This window comes from Piliocolobus tephrosceles, chromosome 18 (assembly GCF_002776525.5).
Source record: "Piliocolobus tephrosceles isolate RC106 chromosome 18, ASM277652v3, whole genome shotgun sequence".
Lineage (NCBI taxonomy): Eukaryota > Metazoa > Chordata > Mammalia > Primates > Cercopithecidae > Piliocolobus > Piliocolobus tephrosceles.
Genome location: NC_045451.1, coordinates 63,765,204 through 63,783,701, shown reverse-complemented (window position 1 = coordinate 63,783,701; position 18,498 = coordinate 63,765,204). Strand labels below are relative to the sequence as shown.

Sequence of the window (18,498 nt, the reverse complement as noted above, 5' to 3'; positions counted from 1 at the left end):
AAGGCTATGATCATACCACTGTACTCCAGCCTGGGCAACAGAGCAAGACCCTGTCTCAAAAATAAATAAGTAAATAAATAAATGAATGCTGTTTTTGAATTTGGTTTGAATGAAAAAAAACAAAAAACAAAAAACCTTTGAGCTTCTAAGAGGGAGCACCATGTTGGTTGCACTGCAGAAGGTGCCATATTGACACCAAAATGGTAAGAATCCAGACCTAACACTGTGAAACCGGTAGAATAGGGCTAAATACAGACTATGGGTCTAAATTTCTGCAAAGTACAAACTAGTGAATGTTGAAATATAAATACAGCTTTAGTCGCGTATGCTAGAATCCGTGGCAATACATTTGAGCTGGAAAGTAATTTGCTATCACGGAACCCCAACAGAGAAGGCACTCACCCAGCTGAGCATCAGCAGCGCTTGGAATTTTTAGATTTTTTTAGAAATTCACAAGCGAGGCCAGGCGTGGTGGCTCATGTCTGCAATGCCAGCACTTTGGGAAGCTGAGGTGGGTGGATCACCTGAGGTCAGGAGTTTGAAACCAGCCTGGCCAACATGGTGAAACCCTGTCTCTACTAAAAATACAAAATTACTGGGGTATGGTGGCAGGCGACTGTAATCCCAGCTATTCAGGAGGTTGAGGCAGGAGAATTGCTTGAACCCAGGAGGCAGAGGTTGCCTTGAGCCGAGACTGTGCCACTGCACTCCAGCCTGGGCAACAGAGCAAGACTCTATCTGGAAAAAAAAAAAAAATAGCGAGAAAGATATTCACAAGCTGATTCTAAAATTTACATGGGCGTGCACAGGAGGGTCTATACTGCTTGATTTTAAGACTCACTATAAAGCTACAAAATAAGCTACCAGGAGAGACCTCAAAAATTGGAACCGAATCCAGTCCGTAAGTGGGCTCACACAAACTGACTTCTCCTGGTGGTGCAATGCCAAAGTCAGTGGTTCATTCCGTGTCCTCCCTTCCCCCTGCCTCCTCTTTGTTTTTGGGCACAGCTTACCTGGGGTGGGTAGATCCACTGCCTCTGGGGTAGCCTTCCTTCAATTTCTAGGACTAGAGCCAGCAGTTTGTTTGTTTTAGTCACAAATTTAATTACAAATTCCTGGGCCTCACCTCATCCCTGCTGAACAGCCATCTCCTGAGTGAGCCCAGGAGTTCCTTTTTTGTTGTTTTTTTTGTTTTGTTTTTTAAGATCCCAGAGGCATTTATGCACACAGCTCTGGAAAAGCTCTGTTCTCAGAACCCTGCAGCTCTAACTTCAAGGCTAAGAGGCAGCAAAGCAGCTGCGGTTTACACAAACCGAAGAGCAACATGGGAACCTGGTGCCCACACGATCAAGGGGGCAAGTTGTCAGGAGTTCCCTATGGCCTGAATAGAAGCAATTTATTGAGCCTTTATATGTTTATGAAACCCTAAGTCCATCATGCTGCCTTGGGCCTCCACTCTCCCCAAACTCAGCTGATCTCGAGTTGGGGCAAAGGGGTCAGAATGTTGGTATCAGGCAGTGCCCTGGCCAGGCTTTCTGGTTAAACAGTTATTTCAGAAGGCTGTGCTTTTTCATTCTTATAACTTAAATAACTCCATAAAAATAGTAGGCTGAAACCTGCAGCACTCCTAAAAGAAATGCTATGATGAAAATTACTCAGAGACATGAGCAGAAAAGGGTGGGAGAACAGAAAAAGGAAGTGATGCCGTTATGTCTAGTGTGCCGACATCGACGCCGACCGGCTCTTCTTGGAAGCGTGACATCTGGAAAGAGAAGTCCCCTGCGCACAGCTCCATCCCTCTGCCTACCCTTCCTGCTCGCCACCAGCACCCCTTCCTTCCCCTACTGGGAGAGGAACAGTGGGAGGGCGGGGTCCAGCTGAGGCTCAGCCTCTGCGTGGGGCCAGGGGAAGTTAAACCAGCTGGGGAGGGCAGGCTGCGCTGTTCTCCACATGCTGCTGCCACTGGGCTGCAGGCTGGGGCATCCTGGGTCCCAGGCATGGACACAGCCTCTGCTGTCTCCCTGTGAATCACTCATGGGTCACTCAGACTCGAGTGGGGGTAAGGCTGGACAACTTGAGGAAAGGGAACTAAAGAGGGTGCCTGCTGAGGCAGGGCGAAGGCTCGATGCTCCCCCCACCTGTGAAAATGGGAGTGAGTCCACCTGGGAAGGAGGGCTCAAATCCGTGACCACACTGTACAGGGAATAAAGGGCCTCGAGCCTCCTTTCCATTTAGAACCTAATTTGTTCATAAGTGATGAGATTCTGCTCAACAAAACTATTGATCCATGAGATACATGAAGCTGTGAATGCTGAAAAGGGAAATCTCTATGCTTTTTTTTTTATTTTTAAGAGACAGGATTATGCTGTACTGCTCAGGCTAGAGTGCAGTGGTACGATCATAGCTCACTGCAGCCTCAGACTCCTGGGCTCAAGGGATCCTCCTGCCTCAGCCTCTTGAGTAGGAGGAACCACAGGTGCACACCACCACACCCAGCTAATCTGTGATTTGTACAGACAGGATCTCACTGTGTTGCCCAGGCTGGTCTTGAACTCCTGTGCTCAAGTGACCCTCTGCCTTGGCCTCCCAAAGTGCTGGGATTACAGGCATGAGCCACCACCCAGCCATTTCTAAAGCTTTTTATACTGTCTATTTGAACCCTAATTTTAAGAAGAAAAAGAAAGGGAGAGCAAGAAAAACAAAAAAAAACCCGTGGCCATCTATAGCATCCCCGGAGCCACGAGGGCCCCTCACCCTGTGTCTGCTGTGTTTACAGGCCCTCTCTCACTCCTCCTAGGCTGGAGGCCTGGAGATTTATAGGTAGAGAAAGGGAGAAAAGTTCAGTCATGAATAGATTAAACATCCATTCTAGGGGAGGTTTAAGTAATAGGTAATATTTCCTGAGTGATTACCAAGTCCAGGACACTAGTTAATCATCCACTGTTTATAAGCATGAATGAGCTGAGATTTCAATGGAAGTACATCACTCCCCAAATCCTTCAGTAGCTTCTCATGGCACTTAACATCCAGCTCCTTTATCACAGCCTAGAAAGCCCGCGTGATCTCATTCCTACCGTCGCTTTGACCTCATTGCCAATGACCTTCTGCTTTGCTTATACACTTGGCCAGACCAGTATTCTGGGTTTTTCAAAAGAGCTTCCTCATAGCCCTTGAGAATGCTGCTCCCTCTGCCTAGACCGTTTTCTAAAAATTTTTTTTTTTTTTTTGTATTTTTTGTAGAGACAGGGACTCCCTGTGTTGCCCAGGCTGGTCTCGAACTCTTGGGCTCAAGCAATACACCCGTCTGAGCCTCGCAAAGTGTTGGGATTACAGGCGTGAGCCACTGTGCCCAGACATGTGGACATTTTGTCCCCCAACCCCCTGCTCCAAAAAAATTGTCTAGGCACACTGATTCATGCCTGTAATTCCCAGTACATGTAATTACAACACATGCCTGAAGCCCAGGCTGAGGCAGGCGAATCACTTGAGTCCAAGAGTTTGAGACAAGCCTGGGCAACATGGTGAAACCCATCTCAAAAAAAAAAAATTAGCTGGGCATGATGGCATGTGCCAGTAGTACTAGCTACCTGGGTGGCTGAGGTGGGAGGATCACCTGAACCTAGAAAGGTTGAGGCTGCACTGAGCTGTGATTGCACCACTGTACTCTAGCCTGGGTGACAGAGCAAGATTCTGCCTCAAATATAGATATCTGGCTGTGCACAATAGCTTATGTTTGTAATTCCAGCACTTTGGGAGGCTGAGGTGGGTGGATCACCTGAGGTCGGGAGATCGAGACCAGCCTGACCAACATGGTGAACCCTTGTCTCTACTAAAAATACAAAAATTAGCTGGATGTAGTGGCAGACACCTGTAATTCCAGCTACTTGGGAGGCCTAAAGCAGGAGAATCGCTTGAACCCGGGAGGTGAACATTACAGTGAGTCAAGATTGCACCACTGCACTCCAGCCCCAGTGACAGAGGGAGACTCCATCTCAAAAAAAAGTTTTATATATATATATATATTATATGCTATATGTGTGTGTGTGTCTGTGTGTGTGTGCATATAATTTCAGGAATCCCTTTTAAGCCCAAGGAAGAACACCTGCCCTTAAAAGAAGGACACGAAAGAGACTTGGATCTATTTAAGCATCAGTTGAAGCCCCTTCTTCTCCCTTATTGGTTGCTTCTTGGATAATTCAGCCTCACCTCAGTGATGCTTCCAAAGGAAACAGGATCTGTGAAGAGGGCAACAGGCTGAGTAGAAACACCACAGTGTGTGTTCCTGGTCTGGCAATCTGCTTACTGGTCCACAACCATCACACATCTTCACCTCTGGACCTGTGCTCACTGTGGTAGATATCATGACCAGCATTAATCCCCCTTCCTTCCCCATACATACCAGCCACATCACCCTTCAAGAGCAGACCTGCTTTAACAATAGAAGGTGGCAGCAGTGATGCTGCTCCAGCTCTGGGCTAGCCTGTGGGAGGCCCAGCAGCTTCCACTTTCCCTTGACAGTCACCATCGTCTGACTACTTGAGACTGCCATGCTGTGAGGAAGCCCCGGTTGGCCACACGGAGAGAGGGGGGCCAGGTGGAGGAGCACCGAGGCACCAGACGTATGACCCAGTCTTCACAGACCTTCCAGTCACCGCAAGCGAAATGCAGCTGAGTGGGCAACTCAAGTTGATGCCACACAGAGCAGAAGAACCGCTGAGCCAAGCCCTGCCGGGGTTCCTGACCTACAGAATAATGGAAACTAATACATCTTTGCTGTTTTAAGCCAGCAAGATTTGGAATGTGTTGTTATAATGCAATAAATAGCTAATCCACAATGTCCTCCCCTCCTGCTTTCTGAATCCCACCCATCCCTCAATCAGATCCAGTAACACCTCCTCCTGGAAGCTTCTCTCATCTCACCTCATTCCTCACCCCATCAGCCTCTGTACTCTGCTGGGTAAACACCTACACTGAGGGCTCGGCTCAGGGCTGTCTCCTCAGAATCCCTCCCTGACTTCCACTGTGGGTGCTTCTCTGAACACCCAAAGTGTCTCATGCACACCCCATTCCTGTGACCATCTGTCTGCCTGTTTCCCCATCAGACTGTCTTTTATCCACATACTCCCCCACACAGCCATTACTTCCCACATAATAGGGGCTCAATAAGATCTTATGAACTAAAGGGATCGCTATGATCTCATTCACTCTCTCTGCAGACCTGAGTCTCTTTCCCACTGTGATTGCAAATGCTTTTCACTAAGGATTACACCTACTTATCTCCAGGTCCTCCAAGAGCCTTGCACATGGTAGTCACTCAATAAACATTCTGTTGACTTTTAACTGACTGACATGTCATTTTCATGGTGACCTTAGCTCCAGATTCTCCCATGTCCCTCTGATACTCAGGTTCCAGGTCTCCTAGACCTGGAGGCTAGACAAGGGCAAAGGAGGCTCTGCTTGTTTATTTCTGGCTCTTTTCCAATCAATGAAATTCTCGAAACTCCATGCAGTCTACACTCACCACAATGAGCTCTGTCCAAAGGGATAATGTTTTGTAAGCCACATTCTCTTTTAAAAGGATTCAGCCCCAACTCCTACTGCAACAGACAAATGTGAAAATGTTAACACAGCTTCCCACGCCACCAGAGAATTCCAAATCAACTGGAAATATCTGATTCAATCTGTTATCGTAAGACACAGACCAGACAGCGTTGTCACCACAAGGGACAATCATTCTATGAACACATACATGGTCTTGTGACCTCTACTCAACATTCCAGAGATAGAGGAGCTGTGTGGCCCTGGAGCGGGGGAAGGGCTGGGTTATAAATAGTGAGGTGCAGCAGGCCCGACACTGGGGTGGGGGCCAGATTCCTGGTCCTCCTGGGCCACAGTGCTCTGGGGACACCCAGGGCATTTCCCACCTACCTCGGACCCTCTCCACCCTCCTGAGCTGCCAGGACCTGGCCCTGGCTCTCCCTGGCCAAGCCAGAGCTTGCCTGCTTCCCATGTTCTAGCCTGCCCTGCCTTGGATTTTATGTCACATCTGGGACTTGATCATAAAATCCCAAGGCTCACAGAGGCTGTAAAATCTCAGTTCCTTGTGCAAGGGCCTGTGTCACCCAGAGCGGAACCAGGTCAGGGAGGTAAAAGTCCCAAAGGCAAGGAAGGGAGAAAAGAAAACAGGGACGGGGAGGTCAGGAAATAGGCTCCTTCTAGCACAAAGCAGGCCCCTCAACAAGTCCCCGTGGACCAAGTAAGTCTGCACTCAGCTCTGGGAGACACACAGTCATCATGGCCGGACTGGAAGAAAATAATTCTTGGATGTAGCCTGGCCTGGTTCCCATCCTGGCTCCCCCCATGAACAGCCACATGACTTCGGGCACATTTTCACTGTTGGAAAACAGCCGTTCTGTGAGGCCGTGATGGAATTCAGTCCCCCTGAAGGGACTAAGCCAGAGCTGTACGTAGGAAGTGCTCAAAAATGCAAGCTCCCTCTTCCTTCCTTTCACACCCGGACTCCAACTAGAGAGGGCTGGCTCATGTCTGAGGCTGTCTCAGAGTATAAACCCAGGTACAAGAGAAGTTCTGTCTTTCAAGGAGGCTGCGTTTAGCACCCCCAAGTAGCAAAAAATCTTATTGCATATATTACTCATTCATTCATTCATTTGTTCAACAAACATGTGTTGAGTGCCTAAGGTGTAGCTAGCATTGCTCTCAGCACTACTGCTGAGCTTCCTGGATCCAGGCGCTATGGAGTTTCAGATAGTTCCTGCCCCTAAACTGCTCTCATCCACAGTCGTCTCTGAGAAACAAAGATGACAGCATCCTATCTGCCATCAGCTAAGCCCTGAAGATGATAATGACACAGATAAAAAGTGATGCTTGATGAGAAGTACGCAGGAGACTCCCTAGGTAGAAGAGAGGACAACATCCACTGCCCCAAGCTGTTATGCCAAAAATCTGACCCCAACTCTGAGCTCACCAACCTGATTCTACAGATAATGTTTTGCCATCCGTCTGTGGGAAGAACCAGTTTTCCTTTTTTATTTTCAATGTGTTGTGAACTGATATTTTTGTAAAATACATAGATCATGTACTTAAACACTGCAATGTTGTTAGTTTGTTTATTTATTTGAGATGGTACGTCTCTCTGTTGCCCAGGCTGGAGTGCAGTGATACAATCTTGGCTCACCTTAACCTCCGCCTCCCAGGTTCAAGCAGTTCTCCCACCTCAGCCTCCCTACTAGCTGGGACTACAGGCGCATGCCACCACACCCCACTAATTTTTGCATTTTTAGTAGAGACGGGTTTTCACCATTTTGGCCAGGTTGGTCTCAAATGCCTCAACTCAAGTGATCCACCCTCCTTTGCCTCCCAGAGTGCTGGGATTACAGGCATGAGCCACTGCGACCGGCCTGTCAAATTATTTTAGAAGTTCCTAAATACTAACACTGAGAATATATAATTTATCTCATTGCTACCCAGCACCAAACAATTCAGGCACCAATCTAGGAACCACATTTGGGTAGGACTGATGGCATTTAGTTCATTCCGTGAACTGTCCAAAATCTAGCATAATACTGTCACATTTTTACTTGATGAAGTTTCAACAAAATCAAAAATGAACAAAAAATTATTTTAAAAATGTTGTCGCGTGCTGCAAAGAAATACAAGAAATAGAATTGTAAGATTCAACTTACTTGCTAATGGTTGAAATTTGACCAGATCTTGCAAATCAGTAGAAATCTGGAAGACGTGGCTGTAGAACTGCTGGACTGAATTCTTCAGGCCAGAAATGTCTCTGGAATGCGACCTGAGTGTTCCGTTCATCTGCCTAACGCAGTTCCACAGGCTGCTGACATGCTTGTTGAGCCCTTCCTTGATCCTCTGAAGATTTCCTGAGATAGAGTCCAGCTTGCTGCAAGTTTTTTCCATATGAGACACCCTGCCCTCCACCATGGAGACCTCCCTCTGGATCCCCTGCATGCTTTCCTTACAAGCGTCCAGTTCCGAGAGGAGCTGGCTCTGCAACCTCTGCCACCTCTCCTCCAGCTGACTGCAGCAATGAGTCATGGGGAGCTGGGGGGATGGCAGGGTGTCCACTGTCCTTTCTTGCTCACCCACCTTAGTGAACCCACCCACGCCAGCATTTTCACCTGCTCTACAATTGCTCAATTCCTTCTGAAGATGAGCCACATTATTTTCTGTGTGGTTTAATTGAGAATAAAGAAAACTAAAATCCTGTTGAAGTTTCCGGATGGTTCGTTCGGTTTCTCGAAACTTCCTGTGCATCGTGTCGTTGAGAGATTTCAAAAGGTGCAGGTTGTCGCGTACTGCGCGATCTTCCCTGTTTGGCAAGGCACCTTCCATCCCGTGAGGCTTTCCCTGGACGTTCTGCAGGCAAATGTCTTCAACAAATTGAACTTTGTCCTTCAGGTGGTTTAATTCCATCATGACCCGCTCATCTCCTGGCCCTGACACTCCTGGCAGGGCTGCTGCCCCTGGAGGACTGAGCTCTGCACCAGTGTTGTTGGCCATGTGTAGGAGAACAGCCCCCAGACGGTCTTCCAGAGACTGTATTTTCTGATCGACAAGCTGCTTCAAGTCACCTACCTCTCCATCAATGGTCCCCCGAAGGGTTTCCTCAATGTAAAAGCAATGTTCTTCAGCATTCTTCTCCGTCACGTTGATCCTTGCATCAAGTTCGTTCCATTTTGCATCAAAATCCACATCTGGCTCTGGAACTATAAGGCGGTCAAATTCATTGTCCATTCTTCCATTCAGCATTCTGGTGGCTTCAGCAACTCTCTCAATTTTCTGGTCCAACGTCTTGATCTGTTGACCAATGTCACCATTCTTTTCACTGTCACAGCAGTTTGCCTGGGCTGAAGGCTTCTGTAGCTGGGCTCGGAGGTCATTTATTTCTTTTCTCAGGCTTGTTTCCTTCTCCCCTATGAGCTCTATCACTCCCAGGTAGCTGCTCCCATAGTCGTCACACTGCTGTTGGAGGCCAGTGAGCTTGTACTCACACGAGTTTTTCAGGTCAGCCAGCTTTCTGTCCATGCCCTCCATGAGCTCCTCTCTCAGGGCGTCGATCTTACTGTCCACATAGGCTTGGTAGAGCTCGTTGGTTGTCATGGTCACCGTCGGGCCCTGGGCTGCTTCCTGGAGCTGTCTGAGCTGCCCTTCGTAGCCCTTCACTTTTCCATCCAGCTCTTCCAGCTTGTCACTTTTGTTCTTTAGAGTATCTTTGACTTTAGCCAATTCAGACTTGATGTCCTTCACGCCAGATTCCTTAGTGTTGAAGACGCCAGGACTCCGGGCCGTTTCTGTGTCTCCACTAATGGTGGTGTCAGGCTTGGGGTGCTGGCTGCTGAGCCCTGGTGCCCGTGTTTTACTGGCATTATCCTGAGCGGCATGTTTGAGATTTTCACTCACTCCAGCAAGGGAAGACTGGAGGTCAAGAACCGTCCTTGTGAGTCGGAGAACCTTCTCCTCTAGCACCTGTATCTTCTTTTCCTGAAGTTCCTGGGGCCCCTCTTTTGGATCTACCCCCTGGCTTGGTTGTGCTGCACCAGTTGGGGACAAAGTCTTCTTGGGCTCTGAGACTTGGCTGGGTTCATTATCTGTTACAAAGATAAAGTTGGACATGAATGAACACTTTCTACCTTTAGCCAGATTCTGCCAAGACAATAAACAAGGTACCTACAAAATACACGTACACTTTCACTTACAGGTCACTACACAATTGTAGGTAATTACTGTGGTACAGTAGAAAAGAGTAAGGGCTCTGGAGTCAAATAGACCTCTATTTGCATTCTGGCTCTGCTATTTACTGTTTGTCCTTGAGCAAGTTAACTAACTTCTGTGAACTATAATCCTCTCATCTATAAAGAAGGGGTACAATGCCTCCTAGAGCTGTTAAAATATGTACATGGCACCAGTTAGATAACCAATGGTCTCTTTCACCCTGAGGGGAAATATTCGTTATCTTGCTTTATCATATGAACACTTCATTCCCATATTAGTGAACTGCAGCCACACCCCAAGAGTTGACTACATACAGTAAAACCACAAGAAGCCACTTTAGCAAGATCCACCCATTAGCTGTTGCATGGTGATATCATATGATATCATATCATCTGATGTTACCCTCAAAGCAGTGCCTAAATGTTTTCTCTTTTACTTTTATTAACATCTCTGTGCTCAAAGAGTCTCACAGACATTGTTTAGCCTTGCTAGCAGTTTGGGAGACAAAAAACAATAGAGATAAAGCAACTATTCCATCAGTGTCTCCTAACAACAGCACCGTCTGACCATATATAGTAAGATTCACTAAGGCAAAGAATGCAAATATCGAAAGTGGGTCAGGGAGGTGGTGTGTGCCTGTAGTCTCAGTTACTAGGGAGGTGGGAGGATGGCATGAGCCCAGGAGTTCAAGGGCATCCTGGGCAATATAGCAAGACCCTGAATCTTTTAAAAAAAAAAAAAAAGAAAGAAGGAAGAAAGAAGAAGAATGCAAACATTGAATTTTGGGTAATCTTATTGTGAGAAAACACCAAGGAAACAATCCAAAAGAAAGAAAAAATTATTAATTTTTAATAACGATAAGGGGGGGAATGATAGTGATGAGTCATAAAACAAAGATAAATTAATAGACATAGAGATAAATAAAAAGGGGTCTATCGAAACCTGCAGCAATAGGACAATAAGAAACAAACTATGCCCCGAGTACAGCAGGAGACAAGAAATACTGCGCCCACGCATGACGGCTCACGCCTGTAGTCCCAGCACTTTGGGAGGCTGAGGCGGGTGGATTGCTTGAGGATAGGAGTTCAAGACCAGCCTGGCCAACATGTGAAACCCCATCTCTACTAAAAATACAAAAATCAGCCAGGTGTGGTGGCGGGTGCCTGTAATCCCAGCTACTAGAGAGGTTGAGGCAGAAAAATCGCTTGAACCCAGGAGGCAGAGGTCGCAGTGAGCCGAGATAGCACCGCTGAACTCCCGCCTGGGCAACAGAGAGAGATCCTGTCTAAAAAAAAAAAAAAAGAAATACTGGCCGGGCACGGTGGCTCAAGCCTGTAATCCCAGCACTTTGGGAGGCCAAGACGGGCAGATTACGAGGTCAGGAAATCAAGACCATCCTGGCTAACATGGTGAAACCCCGTCTCTACTAAAAAATACAAAAAACTAGCCAGGCAAGGTGGCGGTCACCTGTAGTCCCAGCTACTTGGGAGGCTGAGGCAGGAGAATGGCGTAAACTCGGGAGGCGGAGCTTGCAGTGAGCTGAGATCCGGCCACTGCATTCCAGCCCGGGCGAAAGAGCAAAACTCTGTCTAAAAAAAAAAAAAAAAGAAATACTGAAAGAGGTTAACACTGACAAACCTGGCAACTATAGTGAGACATATCATATAAAGTAGAAAAAGTCAAACACAACATAGGTTGCAATTAAATAAAATGCATTAACACATTAACACTGGAAAACATTGGAAATTTAGAATGCTATAGATATTTGAATTCAATGATCATTGTTTTTTCCTCCTCTGAACTTTTGCACAAGCTCATAATAGCAGCTTTTATTTATTAAAATCAAGTTAGTAGTAAAACCAGATCTGAAATTCAGATATCCAAATTCCCAAGAATCTTTTTGCAGAGAACTAAAAAGAACACCTCGTTTTCCTTACTGAAATATTTATTCTATCTTAAGACGCTAAAGAAAGAAACAGGTTATTGAATCATATGCAAGTGGAAATGCTATTCTAAGCAAAGGAAACAAAACAAAGGGCAGTGAAGGGGGAAAGATTGAGGATGTAAGGAAACGCTTTGCTCATATGCCACTGGTGACTGTGCAAATTGCATTTTTTTCAAAGGATAATTTGGCAATATGTATCAAAATACTCAGAATCTTTTGACCCTACAATTACACTTCAAGAAATTTATTCTAGTAAATAATCAGAAATGAGTACAAAAATTTAATAGGAAAAGATGCATATTCATACATTATCCCATAGTGAAAAATTACAAAACACCGAAGTGACCAACAGTAGAGGATGGTGTTCAATAACTCACATTCTCTCAAGCCATTAAGTGATATTGTAGAATATTTCAGGACATGGAAGGTTGTCCATTATAGGTTATTCAGTAAAAAATAAGTTCCAGGTCAAGTGCAGTGGTTCACGCCTGTAACCCCAGCATTTTGGGATGCTGAGGTGGGAGGATCACTTGAGTCCAGGAGTTCAAGGTTGTGAGCTATAATCATGCCACTACACTCCGGCCTGGGTTACAGAGCAAAACCCTGTCTCTAAAAAAGAAAAAGTTGCAAAAATAGTATGTTTTTTTATAATGACAGTGAATTCAGGATATGTTCGTCCATTCTGTGTTGAAATAAAGGAATATCTGAGACTGGGTAATTTGTGAAGAAAAGAAGTTTATTTGGCTCACAGTTTTGCAGGCTGTACAAGAAGCATCTGCTTCTGGTCAGGACCTCAGGAAGCTTTTACTCATGATGGAAGACGAAGAGGGGGCCAATGTGTCACATGGTAAGACAGGGAGCAAGAGGGAAGGGAGAAGGTGCCAGACTCTTCCAACCAACTAGCTCTCATGTGTACTAACAGAGCAAGAACTCACTCATTACTGCAAGGAAGGCATCAAGCCATTCATGAAGGATCAACCTCCATGACTCAAACACCTCCCATGATGCCCCACCTCCCACAGTGAAGATCACATTACAACATGAGATTTGGAGGGGATAAACTTTCAAACATATGTATCAGAGGATAAGCATTTCTTTTCACTCCTTCCTATAATCCCACTAAAAGGACAAAAAAGGAGGCGGGAGACAAAAAAAAAAAAAAAAAAACCTATTCAAGTCACACACAAAAAACTGGGAGTCAGAAGTGTTTTGGTCTTTTTTTAACAGCAATATTGGAAGCTAGAGAAAAACTGAGCACTATTTTGAAAATTCTGAAGGAAATTGATTTCTGACCTAGATTTCTGAAGCTAGAATAAAAAATAGTTTTCATACTACAAAGTGGTAAAAAGTTTGCTTCCCATGTAATTGCCTCATGAAGCTACTAAAGGACATGCTCAAGCAAAGCAAGGGGATAAACCAAGAAAGAGTGAGCAGGTGACACAGGAAACAGGAAATTCAATAGGAGAGGGGTAAGTTAAGATCCTCGGGTGATGACAGGAAAAGAGAACGTCCTGTCCAGGTAGGACAAGTGAGAAGGCTCAAAGGAGACTTCTTCAAGAAGATGAAACTGCTGTGTCTGAACATATGGAGGGGACATTTAGAGAACCAGAGAAGAGCTGGGTTGAAATAGCAATACAAAGAAAACCAAGCAAAGGAAAAACATAAGACAATGATTAACTGTAAGGATTCAAACAGCTGTGTAGGAAAGAAAACCTATTCACAGTACACCACATGGCTCAGCTGTAAACATTATCTACATAGTTATTACAATGTAAACATTGAATACTGAATAAATAAAGAATACGGTCTAACTGTATGGAAGGGATGGGGGGATAGGAGCCATGTGTTGAGGAGCGGATGAAAGGGAGTTAAATTGTCACCTTCCATAATGAGAAACCAATAGATGTGGAGGTCAATTCCAAAAGATTCATCTGAAGAGTTTAAAGTACTACCTCTGAGAAGGGAAAATGAGGGAAAAGGGTTTGGGGGTGATCATTGTTTTTCCTACTCGTCCTTATAAAGCTGTTCAGATTAAACTACAATATGCTTAAACTTCTGTCAAACAAAACCTAAAATGAAACAAAACAAAAATAAACAATTGCAATCTACCAGCCCCCATCCCAGTTCATGTTTCCCCCGATCCCAGTACCTGTCATGAATTATTGTAATTACTGTCTAATGTCTGCCTTCTATGAAGTCAGGGACTCTGTCTGCTTTTTTTCTCACTTATTCCAAGTACCCAGTATAGAGCTTGACAGATATAGAAGTTCAATAAATATTTGTGAGATGAATGAATTTTTAACAAAATGAATGTACAGACATAGGAAAGAGAGTAAGGTTCTGTAACAAAATGTCAACAGTAGTTCTCATTTAGTCATGAGATTATGTATCCTTAAATATTTTTCCTATATTTTATAAACATTCTTTAATTGACATGCATTACTTTTGTAGTTAAAAAAGCATTTTAAACTCTATTTTTACAGACAACGATGGGAAGCACTACAAGTTTCAAAATTGAGAACACCTCATGGCAAAACATCATTTAAGCATCTAATTTCGTAAGAAAACTATGCTGCATTTATTGTGACTGAACTTAAAAAGATGAAGTGATGGCCAGGCACAGTGGCTCACACCTGTAATCCCAGCACTTTGGGAGACCGAGGTGGGCAGATCACCTGAGGTCAGGAGTTTGAAACCAACCTGGCCAACATGGCGAAACCACGTCTCTACCAAAAGTACAAAAATTAGCCAGGCGTGGTGGCAGGTGCCTGTAATCCCAGCTACTTAGAGGCTGAGGCAGGAGAATTGCTTGAACCAGGTAGGCAGAGGTTGCAGTAAGCCAAGATTGTGCCACTGCACTCCAGTCTGGGTGACACAACGAGACTCCATCTCAAAAAATAAAAATAAAAAATAAAAAACAATTTTAACCCCCTTAAATTCAGATGTATGGACCCAAGTAAAAACAAATAGTACATCATTACATCTGAATCTCTTTACAGCTGTGCCTCCAGGTGACACAAGTCTGAACCCACTGGCATTTCCTACCCTGATTTTTAAGGCACCGGCTTTCACAACAAGCTGGCCCTAGCAAAGCAATGTACTTGCAAGGAAGTTTGTCTTACAATTGCTACTGCTCCTACGAATAAATTTGTCACGTGTGGCTACTGCAGACATCTATGTGTGTTATTTGTAGGCCATTCAAAGTTCACCACTGTAAAGCACAAATCCCGTTGTTTGAAGGAGCACCGGAAATATTAAAGGTGGCCATACATAACAGCAGAAATAAGAAGTTACCTGTGGCTTTCTTCAAGCTGTTTCGAGGCCGAGCGGGCGTGGGTTGGAGGGTCTTCACGGGCTCTTTAGGACCTTCTTGGCAATCTCCCCCTCTAAAGCCAGGACAGCACCTCCATTCCAACTGCGTCACTGTCTTATACCTAGTGACATACCTAGGTCTGAAGTTCACTCGGTATCTGTGGACACAAGGGATGGCATCTCTCTTTACTGGCTGCCATTACAAGCGTCTTCCAGCGTAGACCCAAATAAAGAGGACTCAGGGCATGCAGGCCCCTGCCTGCTCTCCAGGTTGGCCCAGAGGGGCTGTTCGTCTCCTCAGTTCAGATCTGGCTGTGGGGGGTTCAGCCTAACTCAGATCAGCCTCAGGAAGGCAGGGGCTCTCCGATCCTCCACCTGCCCTGAGCACCCCTGTTTCCCAGCAAGGGGAAGACACAGCTTAGAAAATCTCCACCGAGACTCCCATTTGAGAAGGACGCTTTTCAGCCCCCAAACCGAGCTTCTGTTTCACCAATCATCTGTTCTACAATTCAGTTTGTGGGGACTTGTTTCAGGTGTCACTGGCGATTGTTCTGTTTTGTGTTTTAAAGAAATATTCCTGGCCAGGCACGGTGGCTCACACCTGTAATCCCAGCACTTAGGGAGGCCGAGGCGGGCGGATCAGTTGAGGCCAGGAGTTCGAGACCAGCCTGGCCGACATGGTAAAACCCTGTCTCTACAAAAAATACAAAAATTAGCCAGGCGTGGTGGCGTGTGCCTGTAGTCCCAGCTACGGCTGAGGCATGAGAATTGTTTGAATCCAGAAGGCAGAGGTTGTGGTGAGCCAAGATCATTCCACTGCACTCCAGCCTGGACGACAGAGCGAGACTGTCTCATAAAAAAGAAAAAGAAAGAAACATCCCTGGCACCCTGCTCCCTGCTCTCCATCATGTCTGTGTGTTTACTGCTGCACTTCCCCGACACTAGCAAAGGTGGCCACCAGCTTTTGGAGATAGCAGCTCACACTATTTGTGTTCACTTTTTTACAGAGATGCCCTGGTTCATACTGTCAGTGACAGAAATCAGGAAGCAGAATTGGAAGCTCTCAAAAAGCCCTATTGACAGTGCACATTCCCTCATGCCCTGAGCAACACAGAGAGCTTTGCAGCGAGCTGGAAAGTCCTCCAGACTCAGGGCTGGGCCTGGGCCCACAACAGACTTCGACAGCCCCACAGCCCTGGGCTCACCAGGGATGGAGCCAGGAGTTCAGCCCCCACAGCGACCCCTGTTCACAGCACAGGCAAAAACCACAGCCACACAGGATGGGGCCTCCCTACTTCAGCCCAATTGCAATTTCCTGCCTTGGAAATCATCTCTCTTGAAACTCTTCAGCTCCTCTTCAATTCTTACACCAGCACCAGCAGCTGGCCTTCTTCTTGAGCCAATTCCCAGAAAGCAACAAGCTGAGTGTCACTTTTCCAGGGATGCTGAGAGCTGCCCATGGGGGAGGCGGGACAACAGCAGCAGGGGGGTTACCCAGCAAATCTATTCCCTCCCAAGCACCAGCCCTGTGGCAGGTGGACTTCAAAGTTACCTCCCTAAGGAAAGCACAAATCATGTGCTGGGCCTTTAACACGTGATGGACCTTTGACATCCTCCCCCAGGGCCACACCCTGACAATTACACCCTGGGTATAGGATCCAGCCTGCTGGGACTGGCCAGGCACCCTGCAGAATCCCAAGAGGGCCCTGCGGACAGCCAGGACCCACCAAGCCCGTTAGACTTCATAGCACCTTCCACTGTCCCTGTTTCCTTTGGTTTTTCTTGTGTTTTTTGTTTTGTAGAGATAGGTATCACTTGGTCACCCAGGCTGGAGTGCAGTGGTACGATCATGGTTCACTGCAACCTCAAACTCCTGGGCTCAAGCAATCCTCCCACTTCGTCCTCCCAAAATGCTGAGATTACAGCCACCATGTCTGGGTAATTTTATTTATTTATATATTTATTTGAGATGGAGTTTCACTCTTGTTGCCCAGGCTGGAGTGCAATGGTGCGATCTTGGCTCACTGCAACCTCTGACTCCCAGGTTCAAGTGATTCTCCCAACTCGGCCTCCCAAATAGTGGGGATTACAGGCACCTGCCACCGTGCCCGGCTATTTTTTGTATTTTTAGTAGAGACAGGTTTCACCATGTTGGCTGGACTGGTCTTGAACTCCTGACCTGAGGTGATCCACCCACCTTGGCCCCTCAAAGTGCTGGGATTACAGGTGTGAGCCACTGTGCCTGGCCAATTTTTTATTTTATTAAGAGTTAGGGTCTCATTATGTTGCCCAGGCTGGTCTCGAGGCCATGGCCTCAAGTGATCCCCCAACCTCAGCCTCCAAGTGCTGGGATTACAGGCATGAGCCACCATGCCTGGCCTGTTAGCCTTGGTCTTTCGGGCAGTGGTTCTTAGCTTGAGCCATCAGAATCACTCTGGAAACTGTGAAAAAATACCCATGCCTGGGTCCCACCCTCAGAGGTTCCGATTTAAGGGGTCTGGGGTGGCGGCTGGGCATGCAGATGTTAGAAAGCTCCAGGCAGCCTTTTCCAAGGAAAACTGAAGAGGAAGCCTGATAGTAAAATGGAAAAACAAGGGCTGCTCCGGGGGTTGGGAGGATGAGGAGGGGAAAGACCTTCCTTCTCTCATTCTTGTCCGCCTCCACCAAGGCCCTACTATACATTTTCCCCTTTTCACAAGTGAGAAAACAGAGACTCATGGGGTTAAGTGACTTGTCCAAGTTCAAACAGCCTGGAAGGGGCAGGGCCGCTGAACTCAAGTATCCTCCCTGCACCCCACACAAACAGCCCTTCTCTCGGGTGATGCCTTAGGTTGGAGGAAGCAGTCCTACCTGGAGATGTTCCAGAAGGCCCTAAGGGCTGGGTAAGAAGGTGGGCAATCCCCACTTCGGCCAACCCATTCCTGAGCATCCCACCTGTGGCCAGATACACGCCAGCCCTCCGTCTCCACCACCGCCTAGCAAGAGTCCTCTGTGTGGTCCTCGAAAATGTAAAAAGGCAAGAAAGCATCATTGCACTGGATTGTTTTGCGTTCTCCAGTAGAGCATAATGCCGGAAGAATGTGTCATCTCAGAAAAACGTGGTTCCTCTGAGCATTCAGACTGAATGTGAAATGTGTTTGCTCTCGGGTTTTGTTCATCTGCCAGGAGATGACGGCCCCGGCCTGCATGAAACCCTCTCGGAGGAGGCCGAGCCAGGCCGGGCAGAGCAGAGCACGCTCCTGTGCCCACTGAAGAGGAACGGCCCCCACTCCAGCCCAGCAGGGGGCTGTGACCTCCGTCATGCCCCAGAGCGCAAGAAAGGCCTTGCTGTGCCAACACACTTTGTTCTTTTCTTTCAAGGCTATTTTATTTTGGGGCCAGCTCCCCAGCTCCTAATGCAGGGAAGTTCCCTGGAGCCTCCGCCCCTCCCATTCTCCACATGTTCTCCACTCCTGTTTCTTTTTTTTTTTTTTTTGAGACGGAGTCTC

The 18,498-nt window shown here is 46.6% G+C and overlaps 1 protein-coding gene across 1 annotated transcript in view; it reads right to left on the bottom strand.

The window, feature by feature from the left end:
- The window catches only part of EMILIN2 (elastin microfibril interfacer 2), a 60,302-nt gene that overhangs the window by 13,809 nt on the left and 27,995 nt on the right, over window positions 1-18,498 (bottom strand). The window contains exons 3-4 of the mRNA XM_023228477.2: window positions 14,993-15,168; window positions 7,704-9,629 (exon numbers count right to left, since the gene is read on the bottom strand). Of these exons, the coding sequence (XP_023084245.1) occupies window positions 7,704-9,629; window positions 14,993-15,168 (2,102 nt within the window). The remainder of the gene's footprint in view (window positions 1-7,703; window positions 9,630-14,992; window positions 15,169-18,498) is intronic.